Raw genomic sequence first — 19,505 nt, forward strand, 5'->3', positions numbered from 1 at the left:
GTCGTTTTTGTTCAGTGTTGAATAGGTTCAACACGTAGCAATTATGTTTGGAACAGAGTAGGCACTCAAAAATTTTTTGAGAGATGATCTCTTTATGACTTTATTAAGTCCCTTTCTTATCTACTCAGTGTCAAATCCTAAGTGCTTAATGTAGGAGAATAAGGGCACCCTGTCAGTGCTCTTGAGCTGAAGGTCTCATGCGTCAGGCTTTAAGATAATGAAATGAGTTTCTCTGCCACAGGATGTGAGCTGGTTCGATGACCCTAAAAACACCACGGGAGCATTGACGACCAGGCTTGCCAATGACGCGGCTCAAGTTAAAGGGGTATGACAGCCTCCTTTCTGCTGATTGTCCTAATGGGCCATTTAGAATTTGAGCATGAAACTAATTCTCTCCCTACAGTTAATTCTCATCATCATTTAGAAAATGTCAAACCTTTAACCTATGCAATATATCATGTGCCTTACAGAAAAAATATTATCTATTTGAATATCATATGCTGTATCACTATAACAGTGATAACTTTTGAGCTTTGTTTTGTTATTTTCCATCTTATTCATGCTATTATCTAAATACATGTAGAAAGATAATTATTTAAAAAGGAAGTGTTTATCAGTGTATCATGCAAGGCTTTTTTTTTTTAATCTTTTCAATGTGTTTTAATGCTTTGCTAATCCCCCCAAAATTGTAATTGCTACTGAAAAAAAGTGTGTGTAGTTGCTGTAAGAAAGTTTAGGGTCACTGAATTCAGAGGGGAGGGAAGAAAATTTAGACAAAGGTTGAAAGAAATGAAAAGAGTATGAAAAAATTAAAGCAAGGGTAAAAGGAACAATTTTATCAGACTATAAAGCTTAAATTCTGCTACATGAATTTCTTTAATTAATACAACTGGAAACTGTTAAACCAGCAGGTTTTGATTGGTGGGTAAAGTGACAGTCTTTTCTTTAACTGCACCATGTGTGCAGCCGAGTTGCTTCAGTCGTGTCTGAGTCTTTGCGACCCTATGGACTGTAGCCCACCAGGCTCCTCTGTCCATGAGGATTCTCCAGGCAAGAACACTGGAGCAGGTTTCCTGTTCCCTCCTCCAGGGGATCTTCCTGACCCAGGGCCTGAACCCACGTCTGTTATGTCTCCTGCATTGGCAGGCAGGTTCTGCACCACTAGTGCCACCTGGTCTGTTTATGACAAAAATCCACAGGATGATGTGGAATTTGGGCGGGGGGAACATGTGATCTCTCCTCCCTTGAACCGTATCAATCTTTAGCTTTTAGTCTTTCTGTAAGAATACTATGATTACATTTCTTCTAACTAATACATGGGCATTCTGTAAGGATAAATTCAGTTATGAATGTGGAAGCACATACAGAGTTATAAAATCACAGTAAAATCCTAGGCATTGTTATTTTAATACAGATCTCTTTGCTTAAAGCAAACACATCAAGAGAGATTGAGGTTTAGGTCAAACTGTACAGAATCTAATAGAACAGAATGTAAACATCACTTGAAATAACTTTGAACTTCCTCAACAGACAATAATGTTGCCCTTATGAAGTCTGCACAGGATGTCAGATTGTCGTAAGTGCTATGGGAAAAAATGGCTGCAGGATATGCTGTTAGGGCATGGTGGGGAAGGAGGGCCTCAGTCTCAGTGGTATGGTGACATACTCAAGAGGCATGAAGGAAGGAAAGATGCCAGCCCTGTAGATGTCTAGAGAGGCATGTTCTCTAACAGAAGGATCAGCAAGTGCAAAGCTCCTCAGGCTCCTGGAGCCTGTATTTCCACAACTGGTCCTAAAACAGCAAGGAAGATAGTATAGCTGGGAATAAAAAGAGTGAAAGGAAATGTCGTAAGTTGAGATCAACAGCATATCTGAAGTTATATGAGAAACCATTGTCGAGTTTTGAACATAGTAGATACATGATCTGAAAATTCTGAAGACTGCTGTGTGAATAGGCTAAAGGGGCCAGGGAGAAGCAGGGGGATTATTGCAGTAATCCAGGGGGAGGGAAGATAGTGTTTTAGACTAGGATAGTCATAGTGAAAGTGATGACAAAATCAAATTGGGTATAGTTGGGAGAAATAGCCAACAGAATTTGTTGAGTGGCTGAATGTGGTTATGAGATATAAGAAAAAGGAGATTTAAGGATGACTCCAAAATTTTGGATCTGTACAACTGAAGAAATGGAATTATTTTTTAATGAAACCAGAAAACCTGTGAAAAGGGTTGTGTTTGGGACATGGTGCATGTGAGATGCCCACAGTAGATGGGAGATGTCCTGATGGCAAATAGGTTTGCAAGTCTGGAGGTTAGCAGAGACGTCTGGAAATAAACATTAGGAGATTTTTCAGCCCATGGGTGGCTTTTAAAGCCACAAGTCAGGAGGAGATAGCCAAGGGAGCATGGGTGGTAGAGAAAACAGCATAGTCTGAGCTCAGCTACGAGGATGACTCAGCAAAGAAGAGCAAGAATTCTTGGCTGTTGAGGGAGATGGGCAGTATCCTAGAACAACATGAGAAAGCATTTTAAGGAGAGAGCAGTCTATGGTCTCAAATCCTGCTGATAAGCATGCAAGACAAGCATACATTGTACAGTGTTGTAGCCACTTGGAAGTGCTTATGGGTCAAACAAGACCTGTTTCCATGGTGTGACGGGGATGAAAGCCTGGTGGGAATGAATTTAAGACAAAGAGGGAAAGAGGAATAGGACACAGTTGGACAAATCATTATAAGACTTCCTGGTAAGTGGGACAGGGAAATGGTGTGGTAGGTGGAAGAAGATGTAAAGTATTACTCTATTTTATTTTTAATTTAAGCTAGCATAAGATGATAGCTGATTCACATTGTACAGTAGAAATGAACACAACATTGTAAAGCAGTTATCCTCCAGTTGGAAAAAAGAGACTAAAATTTCATAAATGTAAATACCCATAACTTTCAAAATAAAACATAGAATCACAATAAATAATAAATTAGCATGAGGATCTGTCCACAAGCTTGGGGTTCATCCGTTGTGCTGGCTCCTTGGAAGGGTGATTCCTGGGGATAATGATCTCTGAGAACAAATTGTGTCCTGAAGTTTCCTAAAGCCAGTATTCCCTAGCTAAACTTTGATTCCATAACTTCAGTGTCTCTTTCACAGAGACGTTGCCATGTGTGTTCATGTGCTTCCCACCGACACACACGCCCCACATCCCGTCTGGTGTGGAGGACTCATCCTGGAGGAAGCCCACTAATTCGGTCCCTTGCAGCCTAACGTTTAGCAGATGCTGCCTGGATGCTGCAGATAGGGGAGCTTCACCAAAACCAGAAAGCTCAGAATAGCTGTTGTCACAAACTGGCTGAGAGAGGACAGTTGAATCCCCTCCATGCCACCAACTGACCTGCCTATGATGGTGGATATGTGTGCTGTATTTGTATAAATGTATACACATACATACACACACGGGGCTCCCCAGGTGGCCCAAGTGGCCAAGAACCTGCCTTCTATGGAGGAGATGCAGGAGATACGGGTTCGATCCCTGGATTGGGAAGATCCATTGGAGGAGGAAATGGCAGCCCACCCCAATTTTCTTGCCTGGAAAATTCCATGGACAGAGGAGCCTGTTGGGCTATAGTCCATGGGGTTGCAGAGAGTTGGACATGACTGAGCATGCTCGAATAGAGAATACATACACATATATATACATATACATGTGTGTATCTATTTTCCAGTAGGAAGTAGTATAATTTATATACATATATACATATGTTAGGCAAGCAGTGCTGTCAAAACTCATTGCCACATAAAACAGGGCAAACTCAAGTCTGTGTGTATATAGTTAGTAATGATGTTCATCTAATTTTTTCATATTTAACTTCACCATCAATGATTTTCTCTGATGTATTGATATTTTTGAGTAAGTAGCTTGCTTAATCCTGCTAATCGTAAATCAGAAGACAACTTTTATTTTCTTTCAAAAATCTCAATATTTTGCCTATAAAATGGTGGGCTGTTTAATTTTCATAGAAGCGTTAGAGTTTTGAGAAAAAAAGCAAATAAGAGCCATATAGAAGTCAAAAGACTTCACCTTCACTTTTCACTTTCATGCAATGGAGAAGGAAATGGCAACCCACTCCAGTGCTCTTGCCTGGAGAATCCCAGGGACGGGGGAGCCTGGTGGGCTGCCGTCTATGGGGTCGCACAGAGTCAGACACGACTGAAGCAACTTAGCAACAACAGCAGCAGAAGTGAAAAGAAACTATATATTTTAGAAAAAAAATTTTTAGAGAAGGGGGATGAGAGAAAGATGAAATGTTCTTAATTTCCAAAGGAGGTTTGGGAAATAGGCTTTTTTTTTTCCTAGTAAACACACATATTTAAAAATGGGCCTCAAGCGATCTGATGGTGCTCTGAGGAGGAAATAAATAACGAGAGGGAGAGACCGGAAAAGGTGGGTAGAAAAATGTGCTAGCATAGTGCGGTGGAGAGATTTCGAGGATAGACTTCGTGAGTTTCAGATATTAGAGCATTTTTGCCCTAACCTTGTTTCACTCTTGGGCTTTGGCGTTAGAATGTTACCTGCCCTCCTCCTCACTGCTGAAATGAAAAATTTCTGGCTTCTAGTAATCTATGCTCTCCCTTGGATTGTTCTAGAGACTCTTTTTATGTATGAAGAATAGATACTGGGATGGTGAATGTGTCATTAGAATAAAGAACAGTAACCAGTGCAATGTCACCGGAAGCATTTAATCATACTATGCCAAGGGGCTTACTTCCCCGCCAGCTTAAGGTTCTAGGCTTTTTGGATCATCTTTCATGAAGCATCTTTGATCCATTTTACTTATTTCTGTGGCCTTGGCTGCCATCCTCAGTGAAACATTTATGTGTATGGGAGCTTAGGTACTGGAGTAATTTGTCTGCTGTGAACTTGGAGGATGTTCTGAGTGCTTCTGCAGTCAGGTGCTGTGGGAAATGAGTTCTGAGTAGGGCTTGTGGATACTGAAAAAGGAACAGTCTCCATCTTGCCTGTGCCACAGACTCTTTTCAGATTATCACCCTTGACTTTGAAAATGTGCCAATACAGAGCTGATTTGAAAGCCCACTCCACTCTGACTTATGCCAGATACGGCTAACCCTCCCTTTATATAAGCTCAGTGATGGCATCAGATAAAAATAAATGCTCTGTTACATATGCCGTTTCTTGCAGCCCTGGTGCAGTTCCTTGGTATGGAGTTTAATTATTGAGCTATTGGTAGTTTTTAAATACTGTTTCCCGCTAGTTACTGGTTTAGTGTTTATACCAACATAAGTTTCAAATGATTTCAGAAGGCTGACATTGAGGCAGGGGGCCTGGAAAGAATTCTGTCTTAAAACTCAGAGCTGACAGAAGCTTTGGTTATTAATCAGTGTACCTAGTCATTTTGGGATTGGGAAAAATTTGACCAAGGCCCCAGAGGTGGAGAGACCATTCTAGACTGTTCTCCATCATTAATCTTTCCCTGAGAATGACCCCACTCAGGCAGAGGAAATTTGGAGTGTTGATAAGACATGGGCCAGAGCAGGAATTTGGAAAGGCTTGAGGTTGTGGGGCATTTCCAGGGTAAGGGAGAGAAGTGTAGAGTAGTGAAGCGAATTGACTTTGTATTTTGACTTCTGACTTTTCAGTCGGAAATAACTGAAAGCTTCTGACAGTTATGCTTCAGGCTCCTTCTGGCATGTAAACTGAAGGTTCTGATTCCTGCTTAGTATCGTAAATTTAAATTCCATAACATTCAGCTCTGTTTATTTTTTTTTTAACACAGTCTCTCTAACTCTCCCTCAGTCGTGTCCAACTCTTTTGAGACCCCATGGACTGTAGTTCACCAGGCTCCTCTGTCCATGGGATTCTCCAGGCAAGGATATTGGAACGGGTTGCCATTTCCTACTCCAGGGTATCTTCCTGACCCAGGGATGAAACCTGCGTCTCCTGCATTGGCAGGTGGATTCTTGACCACTGTACCACCTGGGAAGCTCTCTAAACATAATAAGCATCTCAAATAAGCCACAAAATCTTTGGATACCCTCAATGTTCAATATTAGGCGTAAATTATGGGTAGTTATGCATCTAACATTGGAAATTTCCAACAGTCGCAGTTGAACGTAATTGTCAGGCTATTTTATCTTGCTAATTTGCAGAGTTTGTGTTAGGGATCATGGTGTCATTGTTTAATGAAAAGTTTCATGGTATTAAAAAATCAAGTGAGATAGAAATAAGTAATTGACTCTGAATCATTGACCTACTTTCAGTATTTATTCTGAGGTCATGGAAATCCTCATCTGGGAAACCAAATAAATTTACATGTAAACTTTTACTATTAACTTATTAGGTCATAACCGAGGAGATGAGATTTTCACAAAGCTGAATTTTCATAATCACTAAGAAATACATAAGCATGGACTTTAGAGATGATCAGAAGGTGTCTCTCTAACAGTGTTTTCTGTTCGTTTTGCAGGCTATAGGTTCCAGGCTTGCTGTAATTACCCAGAATATTGCAAATCTTGGCACCGGCATTATTATATCCCTCATCTATGGCTGGCAATTAACACTTCTCCTGTTAGCAATTGTACCCATCATTGCAGTAGCAGGAGTTATTGAAATGAAAATGCTGTCTGGACAAGCCCTGAAAGATAAGAAAGAGCTGGAAGGTGCTGGGAAGGTGAGTCAAATGAGATAAAATTTCTGACCTGGGTAGAATAAAATATTCAAAGCAGTATTGTTCTGTTAGTCATGGCTACTTTCTATGCTCTGAAGAAGGCTTTGGTTTTTGTTTATTTGGCTGTGCTGAGTCTTCACTGTGGCCTGTGAACTTAGTTGCAGCATGTGGGATCTTAGTCCCTGGACCAGGGATTGAACCTTGGCCCCCGGCATTAGGAGCACAGGGGTCTTAACCACTGGACCACCAGGGAAGTCCCTGAGAATGTTTTTATAACCATTCCTCAAAGCAGTCTTATTTGACACTTACTCAGCAGATTGCAAACTGAAGAAAAGTAGCAAAACCAATTCTTAGATTCACAGACTGAAGACTCATTTTGTTGGACTTTTCTAGTTAAAATTGCTTTCATATCACTTTTTCTCCTTCCTTCACTTTTCTCCAGAAATCCATTGCTTTATTGAGGAAAGGAGGCCTATTTAATTAGATGTGGGGAGGGGAGATTTTAAAAAACTTGAAAAGTCTTAAAGGTATTCACTCTAACTGGCTAAAATATTATCACTCTTTCCCTCTCATTACACCTCCTCCCTTCATGCTACCTGTGTTTGCCGTCTGTTATTGTTGTTGTTAGTCGCTCAGTCATGTCCGACTGTTTGCAACCCCATGGACTATAGCCTGCGAAGCTCCTCTGTCCATGGGATTTCCCAGGCAAGAATAACTGGAGTGGGTTGTCATTTCCTTCTCCAGGAGGTCTTCCCAACCCAGGGATCAAACCTGCGTCTCCTGTTTCCTGTGTTGGCAAGCGAATTCTTTACCACTGCCTGAACCACCTGGGAAGCCCTGTTTACCCTTTATCCTAACACATTTTGCTGGGGATGGGGGAAGCATGTTGCATGCTTGCCTGTTTGTTATTGTTGCTTGATTTGGATTTTGAATCTCCCTTTTTTTTCCCAAAAAGTTTTACTTTATATTGGAGTATAGTTGATTAACACTGTTGTGTTAGTTTGAGGTGTGCAACAAAGTGATTCAGTTACACATGTATCTGTTCTTTGTCAAATTCTTTCTTCGCTTAGGTTATTACCGAGTTTTGAGTGGAGTTGTTGTTTTGAACAGATGTGTATACGGCAGTTGCTCTACTCCTCACGGTGGCCTGTGAGACAGGTTCTTCTATTAGCTCCTTTTGCAGGGGAGGCTGAGGCACAGGCAGGTAATGCCACAGTGCCTTAGAGCTCATAAGTTTCAGAGCCACGATTCAAACGCAGACAGTCATGCTCCCAAGTTGTACCTCAGTTAAGAAACAAAGAGGTCTTTGACATATACAGACTACCATGTGTAAAATACATAGCTGGTGGGAAGCTGCTGTTTAACACAGGTAACTCAGCTCAGTGCCCTGTGCTGACCTAGAGGAGTAGGATGGAGGGGAAGCGGGAGGCTCAGAAGGAAGGTGGTATACGTACACTTAGAGCTGATTCACGTTGTACAGAAGAAACCAACACAACATTGTAAAGCAATTATCCTCCATTAAAGAAAATAAAACAGAGTCTGCTGATGGTGGAGCATAGTCTGATATCACATGATCTGTATCACTGCAGAAATGAGTGGTCAGAGCCGAGCTCCCTCAGAACTAGGCCTACCGTCCAGGATAGGGTGACATCTACCTGTGGACCCTCCAAGGTCCCTAAGAGTCAAGGCAGTGACCCGGGCAGATCCAGTGGCCTTGGGTCCTTTGTCTCTGGACGAGGCACCTCACCAATAAGGATGATGAAAGGGGTCCTTTGGTTGGTTATCAGCACTCACACTTTTTCCGTTGCCTCCCTGCTATCTCCTCTGACTTTCTGTACCCTGTGTCCTTGGGATTCCTTCAGGAAACTTCTTTGGATCAGCTTTAGTGCTTCTCCGTGATTGTCTGGGGGCGAAAGTCCTCATGTGAGGTTTCCCTTTGGTCCTGAAGTCCAGCATCATGGTGCTGGCCCTCGGACATTGGCTGTGGTCAGGCCCAGGTGATGTTGGCCTCTGGCAGGGAGTCCGTCCTGTGACCAGTCACTCCATTTAATCCTGTCCTTTGTGGGATTTTCGCCTGTGGTGTTGATTCATCTAATGAGAAGATGGAAAAGTGTGCACACAAAGAAAGTGCATTACTGTTTCTAGTGTCATCATTTACAGAGGTGTTCAAAGTGCCCCAGAGAGGAGGTTCAGGTTGTTTGTAGGAAGAAGACCAGTTGAAAGCTGATTCATTGCAAGCCACAGGTTTTCTGTCGAAGTGTTGCATTAGCTTTAAGACTCTGGTAATTTGTTGGAAGTCGGGCAGGTGAAGGGGTGCAGATGTAAACAGATATGTTTGAGTTTAGCAGATTTTCTGGATAAAGGTCGGGAGTGAGGTAAATGCTGTAAATCAGTGGTGGTTCATGAGAGAGATAAAAGCAGGTAGAGGAAGTGATTGCTGCAGCAACCAGTCTATGAAATAGTAAAAGTCAGTTCCCATCTGATCGTCAGTCTCAGGCTACCATTTATTGATTGTTTATTATATACCAGGCATCATGCTAAGAATGCTACATGTTCTCAAGTGATACTCTCAATAACCCTTTTGAATTACCCTGTTAGATCATAAAACTCAGGGTTCAGAGGAGTTAGGTAACTTGACAAAAGTCACATAGCAGCAGCCTAATTGGTCCCTTTGTCCACGTTTTATATTTGTCTAACAGAGGCCACAGTCATCTCTTATAACACAAATAAGATCTTGCTAACCACCACCCCTCCAGTGACTTCTAATCACACTGGCAATAAAATCTGACAGAATGTGGTCCACTGGAGAAGGGAATAGCAAACCACTTCAGTATTCTTGCCTTGAGAACCCCATGAACAGTATTAGAAGGCAAAAAGATAGGACACTGAAAGAGGAACTCCCCAAGTTGGTAGGTGCCAAATATGCTAGTGGAGATCAGTAGAGAAATAACTCCAGAAAGAATGACGGAATGGAGCCAAAGCAAAAACAACACCCAGTTGTGAATGGCACTGGTGATAGAAGCAAAGTTCGATGCTATAAAGAGCAATATCGCATAAGAACCTAGAATGTTAGGTCCATGAATCAAGGCAAATTGGAAGTGGACAAACAGGAGATGACAAGAGTGAACATCGACATTCTAGGAATCAGCGAACTAAAATGGACTGGAATGGGAGAATTTCACTCAGATGACCATTATGCCTACTACTGTGGGCAGGAATCCCTCAGAAGAAATGGAGTAGCCATCATGGTCAACAAAAGAGTCTGAAATGCAGTGCTTGGATGCAATCTCAAAAATGACAGAATGATCTCTGTTTGTTTCCAAGGCAAACCATTTAATATCACCGTAATCCAAGTCTATGCCCTGACCAGTAACTCTAAAGAAGCTGAAGTTGAACGGTTCTATGAAGACCTAAAAGACATTCTAGAACTAACACCCCAAAAGATGTCCTTTTCATTATAGGGGACTGGAATGCCAAAGTAGGAAGTCAAGAAACACCTGGAGTAACAGGCAAATTTGGTGTTGGAATGCAGAATGAAGCAGGGCAAAGACTAATAGAGTTTTGCCAAGAAAATGCACTGGTCATAGCAAACACCCTCTACCAGCAACACAAGAGAAGACTCTACACATGGACATCCCCAGATGGTCAACACCAAAATCAGATTGATTATGTTCTTTGCAGCCAAAGATGGAGAAGCTATATACAGTCAGTAAAAAGAAGACCGGGAGCTGACTGTGGCTCATTTCATGAACTCCTTATTACCAATTCAGAGTTAAATTGAAGAAAGTGGAGAAAAACAATAGACCGTTCAGTTATGACCTAAATCAAATCCGTTATGACTGACTATACAGTGGAAGTGAGAAATAAATTTAAGGGACTAGATCTGAGACAGAGTGCCTGAGGAACTATGGATGGAGGTTCGTGACATTGTAAGGAGCCAGGAATAAAGACAATCCCCCGAAAAAAGAAATGCAAAAAGGCAAAATGGCTGTCTGAGGAGGCCTTACAAATAGCTGTGAAAAGTAGGGAAGCGAAAAGCAAAGGAGAAAAGGAAAGATATACCCATTCGAATGCAGAGTTCCAAAGAATAGCAAGGAGAGATAAGAAAGCCTTCCACCACGATCAATGCAAAGAAATAGAGGAAAACAATAGAATGGGAAAAACTGGAGATCTCTTCAAGAAAATTAGATACTAAGGGAACATTTCCTGCAAAGATGGGCTCAATAAAGGACAGAAATGGGCTCAATAAAGGACCTAACAGAAGCATAAGATTAAGAAGAGGTGGCAAGAATACACAGAACTGTACAAAAAAGATCTTCACTACCAAGATAATCACAATGGTGTGATCACTCACCTAGAGCCAGACATCCTGGAATGCGAAGTCAAGTGGGCCTAAGCATCACTATGAACAAAGCTAGTGGAGGTGATGGAATTCCAGTGGAGCTATTTCAAATCCTGAAAGATGATGCTGTGAAAGTGCTGCACTCAATATGCCAGCAAATGTGGAAGACTCAGCAGTGGCCACAGGACTAGAAAAGGTCAGTTTTCATTCCAAACCCAAAGAAAGGCAGTGCCATAGAATGCTCAAACTACCACACAGTTGCACTCATCTCACACGCTAGTAAAATAATGCTCAAAATTCTCCAAGCCAGGCTTCAGCAATATGTGAACCGTGAACTTCCAGATGTTCAAGCTGGTTTTAGAAAAGGCAGAGGAACCAGAGATCAAATTGCCAACATCCGCTGGATCATGGAAAAAACAAGAGAGTTCCAGAAAAACATCTATTTCTGCTTTATTGACTATGCCAAAGCCTTTGACTGTGTGGATCACAATAAACGGAAAATTCTGAGAGAGATGGGAATACCAGACCACCTGACCTGCCTCTTGAAAAACCTTTATTCAGGTCAGGAAGCAACAGTTAGAACTGGACATGGGAAAACAGACTGGTTCCAAATAGGAAAAGGAGTACGTCAAGGCTGTATATTGTCACCCTGGTTGTTTAACTTAAATGCAGAATACATCCTGAGAAATGCTGGACTGGAAGAAGCACAAGGGGGAAACAAGATTGCCTGCAGAAAGATCAATAACCTCAGATATGCAGATGCCACCACCCTTATGGCAGAAGGTGAACAGGAACTAAAGAGTCCCTTGATGAAAGTGAAAGAGGAGAGTGAAAGGTTGGCTTAAAGCTCAACATTCAGAAAACTAAGATCATAGCGTCCGGTCCCATCATTTCATGGAAATAGATGGGGAAACAGTGGAAACAGTGACTGACTTTATTTTTCTGTGCTCCAAAATCACTGCAGATGGTGACTGCAGCTGTGAAATTAAAAGACGCTTACTCCTTGGAAGGAAAGTTATGACCAATCTAGACAGCATATTGAAAGGCAGAGACATTACTTTGTCAACAAATGTCCATCTAGTCAAGGCTATGATTTTTCCAGTGGTCATGTATGAATGTGAGTTGGACTATAATGAAAGCTGAGCACCGAAGAAGTGATGCTTTTGAACAATGGTGTTGGAGAAGACTCTTAAGAGTCCCCTGGGCTGCAAGGAGATCCAGCCAGTCCATCCTGAAGGAAATCAGTCCTGAACATTCATTGTAAGGACTAATGCTGAAGTTCAAACTCCAATAATTTGGCCACCTGATGCTGAGAGCTGACTCATTTGAAAAGACCCTGATGCTGGGAAAGATTGAAGGCAGGAGGAGAAGGGGACGACAGAGGATGAGATGGTTGGATGGCGTCACCCAGTGGACGTGGGTTTGGGTGAACTTCGGCAGTTGGTGATGGACAGGGAGGCCTGGTGTGCTGCATGCGGTTCATGGGGTCTCAAAGAGTTGGACACGACTGAGCAACTGAACTGAACTGAACCTCCACCCCTCCAGTGACTTCTGATCACACTGGCAATAAAATCAACCCTGGATTATGAAACTCTGCGTGAGCCAGCCCATGATGACTGCTCTGACCCTGTCTTGCACTGCTGTCTCCCTCATCCACCCTGCCCTGGCCTCATGGGCCTCCTTTCAGCTCCTACAAAACTCCAAGCTGGTTCCCTCTGGTCTTCATAGCTCTTCTGAGAGGTCTCTCCTGACATTCGAGTTCATTCCTGACACTTTTCTGCACTTGCTGTTTCTTTCCCACTTGTTTATTGATTAATGACCGTCTTCCCTACCTAGGTGGGGACCAGTAGCATATCTGGTTTCCCTTAGAAGGACGGAGCAGGTCCAGGATTGCAGAGCAGGACTGTGTGATCTCAGAACCGGCTCTTAAAACCTCTACACTGCTTGTGATCTCTGCTCCATTGATTTCTGTCACATTATTCATGAATGAACATTTTTATAGAATCGATGCTTTTTCTTTTTTAGAAATAAAAGCTGTAATGACACTTGAGTTGCTACAAGGGTAGGAAGAGAAGTGTGAGGTTTTTCAGGAAACCTGTGTGTATTTTTTGCATTCCTAAAAATTATTTAGTACATGATAGTTTCTGAGGGGAACCCAGTGCTATTAATATTTCCTTCTCTTGAATTACTACTTCTCTCTCCTCACAGTGGTTACTGAGTCTCTGTAAAATTTGGAGTAAATGAAGCTGTGAGGATGCAGAATACTAATTAAGCCTTTTCCTAATTTCTTCTTGTGTGACAAGATGAAGATGACTGTGCAGTGATTATATTTTTTACTCACTATTCAAGGTGTGCAACTCATGAACTCACTTTTATTGGGCTGTCCACACACTCTATAAAGTGATGATGTTACAAACCAAACAATACACACTGGCGTTAGAAAAAAATGTGCCCAGAAAATAAGTATTTCTTAAAATCATTACATTGAAATTCACAGTAAAGTCTGTTTTTGCTTCAGCAGACAGTTTTAAAGTTTGCTGAATTTTCTTAACTATTGCAAAGTAAGCCTCTTTTCTTAGTCTGAAGCCTCATAAATGAAAATATTTCTACCAATGATTATCTCTGAGGGTTTGATTGGAGGTGGATTTTTTCCCTCTAACTTTTTGCTTTCTGCACTGTTACTGTTTTCTAAAATAAGTATAATTTTTATAATATGTAAAATATTTTAACATAAATTGAATCTGGACATTTCCCTGTATTTGTTAGTAGCTTATGGTAAACTTAGTTCAGTCTTGTTGGCCTGCTGGGTCAGAATATAATATTTTTAACTTTATTTTTAAAATACTTTTTTTTGTTTTTAAGAATATGGTATTAATTTCTTTCTTCTAGTAGCCTTTTGCATTAGTCTTTAAAACCAACAACATCCTGTCAAATATTCACTGTTATCTTTGAAGGTAGGTATTGGTATAGGGTTCAGTAAAGAATCAGTGAGATTTCGGATTTGTGATTTTTTTTTGCCATAAATCACTCTCATATAATTGAATTTGTCTGTATTAGAGTCAGTTCTGACCAGGGAAGAGGCCAGAGAAAGGAAGTACATCTTAATATGGGTAATTTCCCTTAGTGATTTATAATTTAGACTTACAATCTAAAAATTATTTGTCTTAAAATTAGAGCTAAAAGGGACTCCAGAGACCCTCTTGTCTACCCTCATTTTATAGATGAGAACAAGACAGATGTTTTAAGGTCCCACACTGAAGCAGGCTGAAATATCATTTTGTATTGTACACTGGTGTTTTCTGTATTTTCTATAGCCTTTTTACCCAGACTCTAAAAGGTGGTAAATGATGGATTTGTCCTAATGAAATAGCCTTGTTGGAAGTTAACTTTCAACTAAAACATAATCAAATGATAGAAACTTTCTGGAAAACAAATTGTTAATATGTGCTATACTCCTTAAAAATTATTTTCTTTGATTTTGTTAACTCACTTTTAAGAATGTCTAAGAGAATAATTTAATTGGGACATAAATGTACAAGGATGTTTTCACAGCAGTCTTTTTAAAAAGAATTGAAAACTTTGTTCAGTAAAAGCTTTGTTCAGTGGCCCATTAAACAACTCATTGTTAATATATATATTTAATAACCTTAGAAAAGCCTCTTGATATTTGTTAAAGTAAAAAATAAGGCTGTAAAGCCAAACATAGAACTTCAGTTCAATTTTGTTAAATAGGTATGTTTTTAGAAAATAACAGCATGTAAGGTATTATGTAAAATACACCAATATGTAACTTCTTATTACCTTCTTTACCTTTTCAGTATTTAGCAAATATTTTTTAGTTGTCTAAAGAATATTTATAATATTCATAATTGTCTCAAATGACAATTATGCAGAGAAAAATACAAACATTATATATTTTTAATAATAGCAATTATAATGATATTATAATAATTTATATATAATAATTATGAACTGAAAATTATGTGACCATCATAGAAGAAAGAGCACTTCAATAGAGGTAAAATACTGAATTCTCAGGTTACTTTCCCTCTTGTAAAGCTATGTGGCTTTAGGTAGCGGCCTTCATCTGTTGACACTTGAGAATCTCTTTCTCCAGAGAGGAGTTTAAATTAGCTCATGTTCTTTCCAGATCTAAAACTCAATTTGATAATGTACTTAGTATCTCTTTCAATAGCAAAGAAACTCAGAGGTCATAATAAATATTATTTAATATATAATATTAATCTCTCTAGTGGAATTACAACTCATTGCCACTGTTGGCTTTTGTACCTTTAGTGACAGAGTGTTCTCTCTTACAGATTGCCACTGAAGCGATAGAAAACTTCCGGACTGTTGTTTCTTTGACTCGGGAGGAGAGGTTTGAATATATGTATGCCCAGAGTTTGCAGGTACCATACAGGTAATAGCCACTGATGAGTAGGAGGGAGTATGGGGAGTTTTTCAATCATCAGGTTTGTTTTCAGGAAAATTACTTTGACCAGAAGGTAGGGAGTAAGTGGAGAGACTTTTAGAAGGGAACCAATTGGGAAGCAGTTGTAATTCTCCAAGAGAGGAAACACAGGACCTGACCTCAGGCAAGGACATCTCTGAGGTAGATCCAGTGAGAACAAGTAACCGAGGGCAGGGAAGGGAGCGAGGATACTGAGAATGCCTCTGACCCTGTGTTTGCGTGATGACCCTACTACATGATCCTGCTGGGAATGAGTTCTTTGTGGAACATGAAATTCGGGGTGTCTGTGAGGCTTGAGGGGGTGCTTCCTGAGGACACCCTCCCTTCCTTGTTCTCTTTACCTGTCTCCAGTGCAGAACCTTTGTCCTTTAATGAACTCACAGTGAGTGCTCTAAAAAGTGACGTGGATACAAGCAGGCCCGACCTATTTGACTCTCTTGTTTCTTATACGATGAAAGGAGCAGACTTGGGTTTTACAGTAGAGCCTTTTTATAGGAAAAAAATTGTTTAAATCCCAGTCCTCGAAGCAGAAGCAGAGCTGCTCTGCTTGAAACAGGCCCACTCACCAGTCTGCGCCCACACCACCCAGCTCCATGTGGCTCAAAACCACACGTGTTAACTCCCTGGGCGCGCCTTCCCTAAACCCCCAGAGGGTTAGTGCCTCCTCCTCTCATGCTGTAACGTGTTACAAGGGAAACGTCCACTGCATGAGTCATCCAGCTCAGCTCCTGGGTCCCCAAGGACAAGAACATAGCTGGCACCTCTGTATGGCCCTTCACGTCCCTGCAGCTCATGGGTGTTGGGTCAGCACGTGTTGAGCAACTGTTCAGTGCAGAGTATGTATATGTTGCATGTCCATGGGTGGGGGAAAAGGGAAAGAGTGCCTTCAGTTCAGTTCAGTTCAGTCGCTCAGTCATGTCCGACTCTTTGCTACCCCATGAACCACAGCACGCCATCCTTGGAGTGCTGTCCATCCCTGTCCATCACCATCTCCTGGAGTTCACTCAAACTCATGTCCATTGGGTCGGTGATGCCATCCAGCCATCTCATCCTCTGTCGTCCCCTTTTCCTCCTGCCCTCAATCCCTCCCAGCATCAGAGTCTCTTCCAATGAGTCAACTCTCGCATGAGGTGGCCAAAATATTGGAGTTTCAGCTTCAGCATCATTCCTTCCAAAGAACACCCGGGGCTAATCTCCTTTAGGATGGACTGGTTGGATCTCCTTGCAGTCCAAGGGACTCTCAGGAGTCTTCTCCAATACCACAGTTCAAAAGCATCAATTCTTCGGCGCTCAGCTTTCTTCACAGTCCAACTCTCGCATCCATACATGATCACTTGAAAAACCATAGCCTTGACTAGACGGACCTTTGTTGGCAAAGTAATGTCTCTGCTTTTGAATATGCTATCTAGGTTGGTCATAACTTTTCTTCCAAGGAGTAAGCGTCTTTTAATTTCATGGCTGCAGTCCCCATCTGCAGTGATTTTGGAGCCCCCAAAAATAAAGTCTGACACTGTTTCCCCATCTATTTGCCATGAAGTGATGGGACCGGATGCCATGATCTTCGTTTTCTGAATGTTGACCTTTAAGCCAACTTTTTCATTCTCCTCTTTCACTTTCCTCAAGAGGCTTTTTAGTTCCTCTTCACTCTCTGCCATAAGGGTGGTGTCATCTGCATATCTGAGGTTATTGATATTTCTCCTGGCAATCTTGATTCCAGCTTGTGCTACTTCCAGCCCAGCGTTTCTCATGATGTCCTCTGCATAGAAGTTAAATAAGCAGGGTGACAATATGCAGCCTTGATGTACTCCTTTTCCTATTTGGAACCAGTCTGTTGCAATACATGAACCGTGAACTTCCAGATGTTCAAGCTGGTTTTAGAAAAGGCAGAGGAACCAGAGATTAAATTGCCAACATCTGCTGGATCATCGAAAAAGCAAGAGAGTTCCAGAAAAACATCTATTTCTGCTTTATTGACTAGGCCGAAACCTTTGACTGTGTGGATCAAAATAAACTGTGGAAAATTCTGAAAGAGATGGGAATACCAGCCCAGCTGATCTGCCTCTTGAGAAACCTATATGCAGATCAGGAAGCAACAGTTAGAACTGGACATGGAACAACAGACTGGTTCCAAATAGGAGTGTCTTAACCCCGAAGAAACTCTTCTTGTCCTTGGCTTGTTTTACCTTGACCTCAACACTTCAGGGTGTGGTTAGTTCTCCGTTAATGTTTTGGAAATGAAACCCACTTTGTCTGCTATGCCACCATCCCCTACTGCTAATGCATCAAAGATTATGTGTTAAGGACTGAGAAATGAAAGTCAAGTAAATGTGAGAATGTCTTCTTTTCAGAAACTCTTTGAGGAAAGCACATGTCTTTGGAATTACATTTTCCATCACTCAGGCAATGATGTATTTCTCCTATGCTGGCTGTTTCCGGTTTGGTGCCTATTTGGTGGCCCAAGGCATCATGGAGTTTCAGGATGTTCTTTTGTAAGTATGGGGTTCCTATTGACAGTCGGGCTCTAGAAATGAAACCAAGGAGCATGTGCTTCATGCCTGGATAGGAAGCCTTACTGTGAAGCTTCATGAAGAGATTTTGGTGATTCAGAAGTTGGCGTTTTGCCTCTGAGTCTCTGTGTGTTACTCTGAAAGTATACCATTTCATTTGGAGAATTGGTATCTGCCCTTCTCCCCAGTACTGACTCACACATTTAACCTTCTCAAATCCATGTCTAGGTGGGGTTGTGATTCAATGAGGGGTTTCCAGCAGGCCTGGGTGTTTGGGAAGGAGCCTCACCCAGAGTCAAGTGCTTAGTTCCTTTGAGAAGATTCTGAACAGGGCAGCTAAAGAATAGATGTGGAGCACTGAGTTCTGAGAGCCCTGGAATATTCTAGGATACATTTGCTTTGCTTGATAAAGGGAATTAGAAGGTAAGAGCTGGAGAAATTGAGGAATGAAAAAGGAAAGCTCTATGGGAATATCTGGCTCATCACCGTGAAATGCAGAAGATTGTACCTGGGTCAGAAGACAGGCCTGGACTTCCTTCTCAAAAACTGAATATGCAGTTAAACTAAAATATGTGGTTTGGTAGTGAAAAGTGAGTGTAATTTTTCTGAGTGTCTTGATTTGGTGATGTGTGAGCTGCCCTTTGATAGCATACCATAATCAGTGTGACAGTTTTATATTTAAACCAGCATCATTGAAACTTGGAAGTATGTGTCAGTATAACATTTCCATCCTATCTAGACATCGATCTGTGCATACATTCCAGGTTTCTCAGGATGACCCCAACAGAAGATTGTAAAATTTCCACCCAACCTCTCTGACAGATGATATGCAGGTGCTCTTTATAACTATGACCAAAAGATTGTAATCAGGCATCACTGGTATTGGTGCTTGATTAGATAATTATTTGCTAATTATTGCTTTGAAAGTAAAAGTGTAGTCACTCAGTCATGTCTGACTCTGTGATTCTATGGACTGTAGCCTACCAGGCTTCTCTGTCCATGGGATTTTCCAGGTGAGAATACTAGAGTGGGTTGCCATTTCCATCTCCAAGGGATCTCCCGAACTCAGGGATTGAACTCAGTTCATTTCAGCTCAGTCGTCTCCAACTCTTTGTGACCCCATGAACTGCAGCACGCCAAGCCTCCCTGTCCATGACCAACTCCTGGAGTTCACCCAAACCAATGTCCATCGAGTCACTGATGCCATGCAACCATCTCATCCTCTGTCGTCCCCTTCTCCTCCTGTCCTCAATCTTTCCCAGCATCAAGGTCTTTTCAAATGAGTCAGCTCTTCGCATCAGATGGCCAAAGTATTGGAGTTTCAGCTTCACCATCAGTCCCTCCAATTAACACCCAGGACTGATCTCCTTTAGGATGGACTGGTTGGATCTCCTTGCAGCCCAAGGAACTCTGAAGAGTCTTCTCCAATGCCACGGTTCAAAAGCATTGCAGGCAGACTGTTAACCGTCTAAGTCACCAGAGAATCCAAATTAGTGCTTTACTCTGAGGTT

The 19,505-nt window shown here is 41.5% G+C and overlaps 1 protein-coding gene across 3 annotated transcripts in view; it reads left to right on the forward strand.

The window, feature by feature from the left end:
• Positions 1-19,505, forward strand: part of ABCB1 (ATP binding cassette subfamily B member 1) — a 105,545-nt gene that overhangs the window by 71,523 nt on the left and 14,517 nt on the right. Inside the window, exons 20-23 of one of the 3 annotated variants that reach the window (XR_011144941.1) lie at positions 242-325; positions 6,474-6,677; positions 15,336-15,425; positions 17,836-17,976. Coding sequence is in view for 2 of the 3 variants with exons in the window: in XM_068972811.1 (XP_068828912.1) it covers positions 242-325; positions 6,474-6,677; positions 15,336-15,436; positions 17,836-17,976 (530 nt within the window). In the remaining variant the exon portion in view is untranslated. Of the gene's footprint in view, positions 1-241; positions 326-6,473; positions 6,678-15,335; positions 15,437-17,835; positions 17,977-19,505 lie in introns of those variants that run through there. The other 2 variants (XM_068972811.1, XM_068972812.1) reach the window with 2 other exon arrangements.

This window comes from Capricornis sumatraensis, chromosome 5, assembly GCF_032405125.1.
Source record: "Capricornis sumatraensis isolate serow.1 chromosome 5, serow.2, whole genome shotgun sequence".
Classification (NCBI taxonomy): Eukaryota; Metazoa; Chordata; class Mammalia; order Artiodactyla; family Bovidae; genus Capricornis; species Capricornis sumatraensis.